Source organism: Babylonia areolata, chromosome 9, assembly GCF_041734735.1.
Source record: "Babylonia areolata isolate BAREFJ2019XMU chromosome 9, ASM4173473v1, whole genome shotgun sequence".
Taxonomy (NCBI): domain Eukaryota; kingdom Metazoa; phylum Mollusca; class Gastropoda; order Neogastropoda; family Buccinidae; genus Babylonia; species Babylonia areolata.
In genome coordinates, this window is record NC_134884.1 from 49,962,877 (window position 1) to 49,976,262 (window position 13,386).

A 13,386-nucleotide genomic window follows, 5' to 3' on the forward strand; every position below is an offset into this window, starting at 1 on the left:
GAGCTGGCTGGTGCATCACCTCAGTCTTCTTTGTGCTGATTGTGAGGCCAAAGTTGTCACAGGCAGCAGAGAACTTGTCGACACTGTGTTTCATGACAGCTTCGGAGGCAGCGTTGAGAGCGCAGTCATCAGCAAACAGGAAGTCGTTGACGGTGTCTGTCCTCACCTTGGTTTTTGCTTGAAGCCTTGTGAGGTTGAGGAGTGAGCCATCTGTGTGGTACCTGATGCCAATGCCTACGTCAGCGTATCTGAAGGCATCTGTCAGCATGGCTGAAAACATGAAACTGAACAGGGTGGGGGGAAGAACACACCCTTGCTTGATTCCGTTGGAGACAGGGAATGGTTCTGAAGTCTCTCCGTTGTCTTGGACTCGGGGCAGCATCCCATCATGTAGTTGCCGTATGATGGTGATGAACTTTCTGGGACATCCGTACTTCGCCATGATTCTCCAAAGGCCATCTCTGCTAACAGTATCGAAGGCCTTGGTCAAATCGACATAGGTGTAGTAAAGGTCGGCGTTCTGTTCCTGACATTTCTCCTGGAGCTGCCTGGCAGCAAACACCATGTCGATAGTCCCGCGTTCTTCCCAGAAGCCACACTGGCTCTCTGGTAGGAGACCTTGCTCAAGGTGCACTATGAGACGATTGAGTAGCACTCTGGCCAGAGTCTTGCCTGCGACGGACAGCAGGGACATTCCACGATGTTTGTCACAGGCCTGACGATTTCCTTTGCGCTTGTACAGGTGTATGATGGATGCGTCTTTGAAGTCCTGTGGAACTGCTTCATGCTGCCAGATGAGCTGGAATAGCTGATGAAGCTTCTCAGTCAGCGCCATACCACCTTCTTTGTAGACCTCAGCTGGGATGGAGTCTGAGCCAGGGGCTTTGACACTGGATAGCAGACGGATAGCTTTCTGGGTCTCCTCCAAAGTTGGAATGGCATCCACCGACTCACTGACTGGCACCTGGGGGAGTCGGTCAATGGCTTCATCATTGATAGTAGAAGGGCGGTTCAGTACGCTGTCAAAGTGTTCAGCCCATCTCTCAAGGATCCCGTCCTTGTCAGTGATTAGGGTAGAACCATCAGCACTGAGGAGTGGAGCAGATCCGGAGGTGGTGGGACGGTAGACTTCTTTCAGGCCGTTATAGAAGTTCCTCCTGTCTGCAAAACCCTGGATCTCATCAGCTTTGTTGCTCAACCAGGAATCCTGCATCTGCCGCAGCTTCAGCTGGATGGTGCTGCGTGCGCTCTTCAGTATGTCTTTCTTTGACTCTGACTTGGGATCTTCAATGTGGGATCTTCAGAAGGGCCCAGGCGCTAGACGTCAGTGACTCTGATGTTCAATCCACTCGGCTGTGCGGTCCCCAAGCGGTCAATGACGCGGCTCTCCATGTACTTTCTGTACGTACTGTCACTGGGGTTCTGCCACACAGCTGAGATTCTTGCATGGGTGAAGCTGTGGTGTGGGCCAACGACTGAACTTGAGGTGTCTATAAAGGGACAGGTCTTGCACTTTTGATCCCCACAGGGTCTGCACCCTGGTGAGGTTGAAAGGTGCAGACCCTCTGGCACTTTCACTGTGAAATGTCATCTCAACTGCCAGTCCACTGACATTGTATACATTCTGTCCTGCACCCTCTGCTCCAAACTGTATGTGGGGGAAACCTACCGTTCTCTGGGCGAATGTTTCTCCGAACACCTGAGGTCGATGAAGCTAGGCTACAACAATCCTATCGGCCAGCATTTTACTGGCCCACACCACAGCTTCACCCATGCAAGAATCTCAGCTGTGTGGCAGAACCCCAGTGACAGTACGTACAGAAAGTACATGGAGAGCCGCGTCATTGACCGCTTGGGGACCGCACAGCCGAGTGGATTGAACATCAGAGTCACTGACGTCTAGTGCCTGGGCCCTTCTGCCTTGATCTCTCTGTCCTTTTTCTTTCTTTACCTCCTATCCCTCTTTTTAGAAACAATATATAGGTGCATGCCTCTTTCTTTTTTCTTTTTTTTTAAGAGTGTGTGTGTGTGTGGGTATGCGTGTGTGTGTGTGCGTGTGTGTGTGTGTGTGCGTGCATGGATGTGTGTGTGAGTACGTATGGCACTGAATGGTGATCAGCAAGTGTTTAGTGTGCATGGCCCATCAAAACAGAAAGTAGTGAGATGTCATCACCCTTTCCTCACATAGGCTTTCCTATTCACACTGTCCTCTTCTCATCACTTGACAACGGGCCAATGGTCCGAAACGTCGTGTCAAAACAAAGAGGATTCAACTACCACCCAAAAGGTTTTTATAACTTTAGTTTTTTGTCTTTGAAGAATCCTGCAGTCATTCTTGTCTTCTTCCCTGGACTCTGTAGGCTTGGCGTTTGTCTTCCAGGTTCTTTTCGAAGACATGACCTCGTTTTTCTTGTTCACAGTTAAAAAGAAAGAAATACAAATTCTGGACAGAACACATACAGTAATGCTAACTACACCATCAACGTGTTTACTGCATATAAATATTCTACTGGAATGAACATAAAAGAAAAATTGAATCGTTCGCTTCTTTCAGCTTGTAGGCCTCGACTGGTTCATGCAGATCTAGAGGTTTTGCTTTGTGCTTGAAGGGATAGCAGTCTCCTATACCGCCGAAATAAAAGAATAATCGAGATATAATAAAACACACAAAAACATGATTTAAACGGCGTTATTACGTCCACTAAGATCGCATCTATTTATCACACAAAGAAGGGACATAGCTTTAAGTATTAAATTTAGTCAGGTGACGTCAGATGCAGCAGCAGTGGGGATTCTGCTTGCTTTGGAATGGGATAAGCATGGTTCGATCCCGCTCGCATGCCCTTTTTTTCTCTTTTTTTTCTCCCAAGCTTATTTTATATATCATATTATACAGAGCACTTTTCAACGATTTTTTAAATGTCTCTTTTTTTCTCCTCATGATTCCATGAGTCTTGAAGGCTTTGCCTCTTGTTGTATTTTTTTTTCCCCATTCTTCGTCGTTTGTTGGCTGCAACTCCCACATTCACTCGAATGTACACGAGTTGGCTTATACATGTATGATCGTTTTTACCCCGCCATGTAGGCAGCCATACTTTGTTTTCAGAGGTGTGCATGCTGGGTATCTTCTGGTTTCCATAACCGACCAAATGCTGACATGGATTGCAGGATCTTTAACGTGCGTATTTGATCTTCTGCTTGCGTATAGACACAAAGGGGGATCAGGCATAAGCAGGTCCTGCACATATGTTGACCAGGGAGATCAGAAAAAAATCTCTTCCCTTTTCCTACCAGGTGCCGTTGCTGAGATTCGAACCCAGGACCCTCAGATTGAAAGTCCAATGCTTTAACCATTAGGCTATTGTGCCTGTTAGTTTGTTTTTTCCCCATTCAAAGATGGTTCTTTTCTCCTCAGTCATAACAACATGTTAGTCATGGCAACCCTGCATAATAACCAAACACACAAAACCTGTGCCCAGTTCAAACAGAAACGGTAGTCATGACAACCCTGCATAATAACCAAACACACAAAACCTGTGCCCTGTTCAAACAGAAACGGTAGTCATGACAACCCTGCATAATAACCAAACACACAAAACCTGTGCCCTGTTCAAACAGGAACGGTAGTCATGACAACCCTGCATAATAACCAAACACACAAAACCTGTGCCCTGTTCAAACAGGAACGGTAGTCATGACAGCATAATGATAGGGGAGCTTGACTTTTGTGTTTGTTTCAACACCAGTACATGAGCATCAGAGCACTTACTTGAACATATCAAGCAGGTAATTGCTCCCCTTGTTTTCTTTACAGACACATTCATACCCTTTTCCCTAGAAGAAGTGACAACTGCAATATTAAAACATCACTGTTCTTATATTTGTGTGTGTGGAAAATGTTGCAAAGCTTTTGTGGGAACAGAAAAATTGACAGCTGAAGTTACTTGAACGTAACCAATAAGGCTTTCTCTTCCTCCATATCTGATGCAAATGTCTCATTGGAATTTTAAATTCGACAACTTATATGGCAACATAAGTAAATAAACCAGTTCTGTAAAAGTTCATGCTTTATTATATTATTGTTATTATGTAGTATTTATCTTTGCACGAAATTGCTGTTATCATATGCTATTCATCTTTTCATCATATTACTGTTATTATGTAGCATTTATCTTTCTGTCATATTACTGTTATTGTGTAGTATTTATGCCTTTATCACATTATTCTTATTGTATGGTATTTGACTTTTTGTCATATTACTTTTGTGTGGTATTTATCTTTGTGTCATATTGCTATTGTATTGTATTGATCTTTTTATCATATTGCTGCTGTTATGTTTTTATCATTTTGCTGTTATTGTGTGATATTTAATACCTTTTTAACATATTACCGTTATTATATGTATTTATCATTTTATCATATTACTGTTATTGTGCGATATTCATCTCATTATCATATTGATGATACTGTGTGATATTTATCTTTCTATCATATAACCATTATCGGGTGTATTGTCATTGTATCATCGTGTATGATATTGGTGTCTTTCCCACCAGAACTGGACGAAGTCACAGTGCAGTTATTCAAACAGTCAAACACGCGCACCTTTGGAGAACTCACTAAGGTAACAGTTTCCATCATATCATTTCCGTTTTTGTGGTCTATTTTGGGGGGTGGGGGTGGGGGGAAGTATGTAGAGGCTTGGGGGCAAGGGGGAGGGTGGAGGTGGGGGGAGGGTGGAGGTGGGGGGAGGGGGAGTATGGAGGTGGGGGGAGGGGGAGGGTGGAAGTGAGGGGGAGGGTGGAGGTGGGGGGAGGGGGAGTATGGAGGTGGGGAGAGGGGGAGGGTGGAGGTGGGGGGGGGGAGGTGGACGTATGTGGAGGTGGGGGGGGTGGAGGTGGGGGGGGGGGGGAGAGTGGAGGTGAGGTGGAGGTGGGGGTAGGGGGATGGTGGAGGTGGGGGATGGGGGAGGGTGGAGGTCGGGTGAAGGGAGCCCTTTTGTTTTGCACTCAGTGAGTTGTTTTTCACAATTACAAACTGGCCTTACACCAGTGTATAAAACCCACTGTTTTCACATGTTTGTGAACATTGTTTTGTTAAGTCTCACACACACACACACACACACACACACACACGCACGTATGCACAAACACACACACACACATATGCATGCACACACGCACATATGCACACACACACACACACACACTCACGCACACATGCATGCATGTACGTATGCACACACACACACACACACACTCTCTCTCTGTGTTTCTCTGTCTCTCTCTCCAATATATAACAATACTGGAGAGGAGTTGAAAATTAGATCAGACAGAGACTTTCCGAAAAGGGCCAGCACTATTTCATCTCAAATGACAATCGCAACATATACCGCAACATATACCTCTGACTTAATCAAAAGCTCAGGAATAGATATATAAAAATGTGGCAATTGCATTGACTTCCTCACCCACATCATGGTCGGAAACACTGAAACCGACTTTTGATGTCAACTATTGGGATGTGAAAAGGGATAAAATTTCAATATTAAGAAATTGAATCCAAACACTCATCTATATGAAAAGTATCAAAACCACCTTCAGGTGTTTACAGATGGATCGGTGTTTGAAAATAATGATGCAGGGGAAGTTCTTGTCATTGCCACACTTGAAATTGAAAGGTCATTTTATCTTTAAAGTATGTTATCTATATTTACTGTTGAATAAGTTGCTGTTATGCTTGCTTTGGAATACCGGATAAATTTCCAAGTAACTATATACAGAATGGATTTGTTGGGCCCCGTGTGGAGTTGGTGTCACCAGGACATCCAGAAGTACATGTGTGTGGTGTTGGTGTCACCAGGACATCCAGAAGTACATGTGTGTGGTGTTGGTGTCACCAGGACATCCAGAAGTACATGTGTGTGTGGTGTTGGTGTCACCAGGACATCCAGAAGTACATGTGTGTGTGGTGTTGGTGTCACCAGGAAGACATCCAGAAGTACATGTGTGTGGTGTTGGTGTCACCAGGACATCCAGAAGTACATGTGTGTGTGGTGTTGGTGTCACCAGGACATCCAGAAGTACATGTGTGTGGTGTTGGTGTCACCAGGACATCCAGAAGTACATGTGTGTGTGGTGTTGGTGTCACCAGGACATCCAGAAGTACATGTGTGTGTGGTGTTGGTGTCACCAGGACATCCAGAAGTACATGTGTGTGGTGTTGGTGTCACCAGGACATCCAGAAGTACATGTGTGTGGTGTTGGTGTCACCAGGACATCCAGAAGTACATGTGTGTGGTGTTGGTGTCACCAGGACATCCAGAAGTACATGTGTGTGTGGTGTTGGTGTCACCAGGAAGACATCCAGAAGTACATGTGTGTGTGGTGTTGGTGTCACCAGGACATCCAGAAGTACATGTGTGTGTGGTGTTGGTGTCACCAGGACATCCAGAAGTACATGTGTGTGGTGTTGGTGTCACCAGGACATCCAGAAGTACATGTGTGTGGTGTTGGTGTCACCAGGACATCCAGAAGTACATGTGTGTGGTGTTGGTGTCACCAGGACATCCAGAAGTACATGTGTGTGTGGTGTTGGTGTCACCAGGACATCCAGAAGTACATGTGTGTGTGGTGTTGGTGTCACCAGGACATCCAGAAATACATGTGTGTGGTGTTGGTGTCACCAGGACATCCAGAAGTACATGTGTGTGGTGTTGGTGTCACCAGGACATCCAGAAGTACATGTGTGTGTGGTGTTGGTGTCACCAGGACATCCAGAAGTACATGTGTGTGTGGTGTTGGTGTCACCAGGACATCCAGAAGTACATGTGTGTGGTGTTGGTGTCACTAGGAAGACATCCAGAAGTACATGTGTGTGGTGTTGGTGTCACCAGGACATCCAGAAGTACATGTGTGTGGTGTTGGTGTCACCAGGACATCCAGAAGTACATGTGTGTGGTGTTGGTGTCACCAGGACATCCAGAAGTACATGTGTGTGTGGTGTTGGTGTCACCAGGACATCCAGAAGTACATGTGTCTGGTGTTGGTGTCACCAGGACATCCAGAAGTACATGTGTGTGTGGTGTTGGTGTCACCAGGACATCCAGAAGTACATGTGTGTGTGGTGTTGGTGTCACCAGGACATCCAGAAGTACATGTGTGTGGTGTTGGTGTCACTAGGAAGACATCCAGAAGTACATGTGTGTGGTGTTGGTGTCACCAGGACATCCAGAAGTACATGTGTGTGTGGTGTTGGTGTCACCAGGACATCCAGAAGTACATGTGTGTGGTGTTGGTGTCACTAGGAAGACATCCAGAAGTACATGTGTGTGGTGTTGGTGTCACCAGGACATCCAGAAGTACATGTGTGTGGTGTTGGTGTCACCAGGACATCCAGAAGTACAGGTGTGTGGTGTTGGTGTCACCAGGACATCCAGAAGTACATGTGTGTGGTGTTGGTGTCACCAGGAAGACATCCAGAGGGAGTACATGCAGCAGGAACAGAAGCGGGAGTGGAATGAGTTCAAACACAGCATGGTCGTCAATGTCATCAACGCTAACGGAATCCGACCTGGCTACGGAAAGTGGGCCAAGTGATGATGACACTTGGTGTTGGGGAATGGGTCATGTGATATAGTGGGTGTTGGGGAATGGGTCATGTGATATAGTGGGTGTTGTGGAATGGGTCATGTGACACTCTGGGTGTTGGGGAATGGGTCATGTGACACTCTGGGTGTTGGGGAATGGGTCATGTGATATACTGGGTGTTGGGGAATGGGTCATGTGATATACTGGGTGTTGGGGAATGGGTCATGTGACACTCTGGGTGTTGGGAATGGGTCATGTGATATAGTGGGTGTTGGGGAATGGGTCATGTGATATAGTGGGTGTTGGGGAATGGGTCATGTGATATACTGGGTGTTGTGGAAAGGACCCTTCTGTTTGTGTCACAAGTGATAGGCTAATGGCAAAGTGATAGGCTAATGGCAAAGTGATAGGCTAATGGCAAAAGGACCCTTCTGTTTGTGTCACAAGTGATAGGCTAATGGCAATGTAATAGGCTAATGGCAAAGTGATAGGCTAATGGCAAAAGGACCCTTCTGTTTGTGTCACAAGTGATAGGCTAATGGCAAAAGGACCCTTCTGTTTTTGTGACACATTGTTGCCAAAATCTGTGACAGTTTTTCATTTGATAGTTTACATTCACGTAGCAGTGTTACAGACATGCATGTTTCCTTTGTGACTGCTTCGAAGGAGGACAGGTTTTTGGTTTGGTTTCTTTTTGGTAGTTTTGTTGTTGTTGTTTGCAGTTGTGAACTTCAGTGAAAAAGTTGGTTTGGGTGAAATATAATGCACTGTGCTCTTCCCCAAATAATGATTGATTATTGAACCATTTTATATATATATATATATATATATATATATATATATATATATATATAATACAGTATAATTCTAGAAGAGAAAAGAATCATTTTAAAAGAATTCAGCACATCTGATATAAGTATAGACTGCCCATAAAAGGAAAGAAAAAAAAATGACATACATACCTATTCCAGTCACCAAAAAATATTGTGACAACTATGTTATGGCATAGAGATGCACTTCAAAACTGCACACATGTTTATTATCATGTTGATATAAAGAATATGTCTGATTCAGTCGTCTTCTTTGAAATACTGCACCTGGTTTCTTCTCTCTCCCTCACTTTATTTCAAATTGTTCTGAAATATCTCAAGAATTGAAACTGTTCTTTTTACTTCACAACTCAGTTTTCCAGATCACTTTTGAAAGCCTCACTTGTGTTTTTCTCTGTGAAGTCATGCAGGGGAGATGCTGGGTATGTGTAAAGCAATGTGTCAACATTTGATTTGTTAAAACATTGTGAACCCTTTTTTTGTTTTGATCCTATTTCTCTTTCACATTATACAGCAGTATGTTGGTGTGTTTTGTTGATATTCTTTCGTTGTTGTTGTAGAGAAATTGTATCCATATATATCATTTTTAATTGTGATTTGAATGAATGTTTTGAAAACGTGTCCAGATATCCTCTCTTTGTTATTTGCTTCTCTGCAGTTGACTTGGTTTCCGTCTGGGTGTCGGAACAATGCAGTACAGAAAACTGGTTTCTGTGCACTGTCTGTGTGTGACTTCAGATACAATGGCACTGTGTGTTAGCATTTCAACCATCGCACCAGGACTTTCTAAAAATATATATCTGCATTAAGAGTTTCCCTGCATGGAGAAATAGACACAGCATGTGCATGAAGAACACGAGTCATTTTGTTTGTTAATGTTCGTGTGTGCCTAAGTTTGTGTGTGTGTGTGTGTGTGAAACCACTCACATCAGTCTGTTTATATTCACAATGATGATATCAATTCTGTACTTTGCAAGTGGAAAAAACAACATCAAAAACAAATAGATAGGCAAGGCCTTCAAGATTGGTGTGTGATACCAAATCAATCAAACTCGGAAATGATGGAAGAGGAACAAAAGTTACAATTAAATGCTTAGCAGAGCATCTTCCAACAGGACATTATTGATTGCATATTATTGTGACCTTGACCTTTGACCTCTAATCTTGCAGTTAAAAAAAACAAAAAACGTCTGGTTTAGCAATAACCAGTCACTGTACCTATCTGATTAAAACTGGAAGAAAACTCATGTCCCTCTTTTGCGTTTTTCATCATGTCACATTGTTACCTTAAAGTCTGACCCTTGACATCAACTCTGTGAACTTTCTGCTCTCAATTTTGATGGAGACGGTACGCAAAACCTTATCTATTGTCTACCTCAAATTTCTTGAAATAATCATATCATGCCACATTGTAACCTTGAATGTTGACTGTGCATTTCAACGTGCATCATGGGTAGTCATAACCCTAAGTCTGATGAAAACCAGATGGACAAGAGCTATGTCCAAGGTTTTTTTTGGGTTTTTTTTGGTTGTTTTTTTTAGCCAGTTGAAAACCTGACCTGCCATCCTGTTTTCCATGTCATAATGAAGACAGTGACTGGAAAGGTCTGTACCATGCTGTTTCCCCTGTCATAATGAAGACAGTGACTGGAAAGGTCTGTTCCATGCTGTTTCCCCTGTCATAATGAAGACAGTGACTGGAAAGGTCTGTACCATGCTGTTTCCCCTGTCATAATGAAGACAGTGACTGGAAAGGTCTGTTCCATGCTGTTTCCCCTGTCATAATGAAGACAGTGACTGGAAAGGTCTGTACCATGCTGTTTTCCCTGTCATAATGAAGACAGTGACTGGAAAGGTCTGTACCATGCTGTTTTCCCTGTCATAATGAAGACAGTGACTGGAAAGGTCTGTAGCATGCTGTTTCCCCTGTCATAATGAAGACAGTGACTGGAAAGGTCTGTACCATGCTGTTTCCCCTGGCATAATGAAGACAGTGACTGGAAAGGTCTGTACCATGCTGTTTCCCCTGTCATAATGAAGACAGTGACTGGAAAGGTCTGTACCATGCTGTTTTCCCTGTCATAATGAAGAGTGACTGGAAAGGTCTGTACCATGCTGTTTCCCCTGTCATAATGAAGACAGTGACTGGAAAGGTCTGTAGCATGCTGTTTCCCCTGTCATAATGAAGACAGTGACTGGAAAGGTCTGTAGCATGCTGTTTCCCCTGTCATAATGAAGAGTGACTGGAAAGGTCTGTAGCATCCTGTTTCGACCAATGTCGACCTCACTAAGGCCTTCGACACCGTGAGTAGAGAGGTTCACATACCTTGGCAGCACACTGTCACGAAATGCGACCATCGACGATGAAGTGAACGTCAGGATTGCAAGAAAAAGCGCAACCTTTGGTAGACTCTATGCAAATGTCTGGAACAGAAGAGGCATTGGTCTTGAGACCAAGCTAAAGTTCTACAGAGCAGTAGTTCTCCTCACACTACTGTACACCTGCGAAACTTGGACAGTGTACCAACGACATGCCAAGAAGCTGAACCACTTCCACACAACATGCCTCAGGAAGCTACTGAACATCAAGTGGCAAGACAGGACCCCAGACACGGAGGTGCTTGCAAAGCCACCCTTCCCAGCATCTTCACCATCCTGATGCAGTCCCAGCTTCGCTGGGCTGGACACGTGGCGCGCATTCCAGACCATCGGCTGCCCAAAAGGCTCTTCTATGGCGAGCTGCAACAAGGGAAGAGATCACATGGAGGTCAGAAGAAGCCCTTCAGAGATACTCTGAAAGTCTCTCTGAAAGCATTTGATATCAACCCGGACTCCTGGGAGGAATCTGCAGTGGACCGTGACAAATGGCGCGCTGCTGTGCACATAGGCACCAAGTTGTGCGAGGCCAACAGGACTGCTGCAGCTGTTCAGAAGAGGCAGGCCAGAAAGTCACGGGCAAACAAGCTCCCTGACAATGGTATGCCTGTCTTTGTCTGCCCCAACTGTCAGCGAACATTTCGTGCGCAGACTATTCAGCCATCTGCGCATTCACAGATAGATTCATGAGCATCCTCCCCCCCCCCCCACCACCCTCCCCCCATCCCCCAGCTGGATGACAATGATGGTCATCATCGATCTCGATAGACACACACCACCATCCTGTTTTCCCTGCCATAATGAAGAGAGTGACTGGAAAGGTCTGTACCATGCTGTTTCCCCTGTCATAATGAAGACAGTGACTGGAAAGGTCTGTACCATGCTGTTTTCCCTGTCATAATGAAGACAGTGACTGGAAAGGTCTGTACCATGCTGTTTCCCCTGTCATAATGAAGACAGTGACTGGAAAGGTCTGTACCATGCTGTTTTCCCTGTCATAATGAAGAGAGTGACTGGAAAGGTCTGTACCATGCTGTTTTCCCTGTCATAATGAAGAGAGTGACTGGAAAGGTCTGTACCATGCTGTTTTCCCTGTCATAATGAAGACAGTGACTGGAAAGGTCTGTAGCATGCTGTTTCCCCTGTCATAATGAAGACAGTGACTGGAAAGGTCTGTACCATGCTGTTTCCCCTGTCATAATGAAGACAGTGACTGGAAAGGTCTGTAGCATGCTGTTTTCCCTGTCATAATGAAGACAGTGACTGGAAAGGTCTGTACCATGCTGTTTCCCCTGTCATAATGAAGACAGTGACTGGAAAGGTCTGTTCCATGCTGTTTCCCCTGTCATAATGAAGACAGTGACTGGAAAGGTCTGTTCCATGCTGTTTCCCCTGTCATAATGAAGACAGTGACTGGAAAGGTCTGTACCATGCTGTTTTCCCTGTCATAATGAAGACAGTGACTGGAAAGGTCTGTAGCATCCTGTTTTCCCTGTCATAATGAAGACAGTGACTGGAAAGGTCTGTACCATGCTGTTTCCCCTGTCATAATGAAGACAGTGACTGGAAAGGTCTGTACCATGCTGTTTCCCCTGTCATAATGAAGACAGTGACTGGAAAGGTCTGTACCATGCTGTTTCCCCTGGCATAATGAAGACAGTGACTGGAAAGGTCTGTACCATGCTGTTTTCCCTGTCATAATGAAGAGTGACTGGAAAGGTCTGTTCCATGCTGTTTCCCCTGTCATAATGAAGACAGTGACTGGAAAGGTCTGTAGCATGCTGTTTTCCCTGTCATAATGAAGACAGTGACTGGAAAGGTCTGTACCATGCTGTTTTCCCTGTCATAATGAAGACAGTGACTGGAAAGGTCTGTACCATGCTGTTTCCCCTGTCATAATGAAGACAGTGACTGGAAAGGTCTGTACCATGCTGTTTCCCCTGGCATAATGAAGACAGTGACTGGAAAGGTCTGTACCATGCTGTTTCCCCCGTCATAATGAAGACAGTGACTGGAAAGGTCTGTGCACATATAGAGATGCCAACCCATGTGAAGTGTTTGTAGGTACAATCGTGAGATTGGGTAGGAACATTTTGAATTCAGTAGGAACACTTGGACTCAACAATGTAAACATGCACATGATTACTTGAACATCATCCCGTGAGAAGGTTGGTAGTGACTGTCATGGCCTCGTGATTGATAGGTCCAGAGTAACCTGGTGATTGATAGGTCCAGAGTAACCTGGTGATTGATAGGTCCAGAGTGACCTCGTGATTGATAGGTCCAGAGTGACCTCATGATTGATAGGTCCAGAGTGACCTCATGATTGATAGGTCCAGAGTGACCAGGTAATGTAGCCGAAAGTGAACTGGTCGGAACAATTTTTACGTTGGCGTAACATCAGAACAAAATGCAGTTGAGCGTAACAAAATACGGCGAAATCGTAACAGTTGGCATCACTGCGCTCACACACACACTGACACAGACCACCAAGACTGGGTGATTACATGTACACACAGGAGTCAACACACATTATAAAACCATGTTTCTCATCCAAAATAGAGCATCCATGTGATCAACAAACACAACAG

The 13,386-nt window shown here is 44.8% G+C and overlaps 1 protein-coding gene across 1 annotated transcript in view; it reads left to right on the plus strand.

Annotated features, from left to right (window-relative positions):
• LOC143285568 (cyclic nucleotide-binding domain-containing protein 1-like) overlaps positions 1-9,278 on the plus strand; it is a 63,556-nt gene extending 54,278 nt beyond the window's left edge. Inside the window, exons 13-14 of the mRNA XM_076592960.1 lie at positions 4,557-4,624; positions 7,470-9,278. Of these exons, the coding sequence (XP_076449075.1) occupies positions 4,557-4,624; positions 7,470-7,598 (197 nt within the window). The 3' untranslated portion in view covers positions 7,599-9,278. The remainder of the gene's footprint in view (positions 1-4,556; positions 4,625-7,469) is intronic.
• The last annotated feature ends 4,108 nt before the right edge of the window (positions 9,279-13,386 follow it).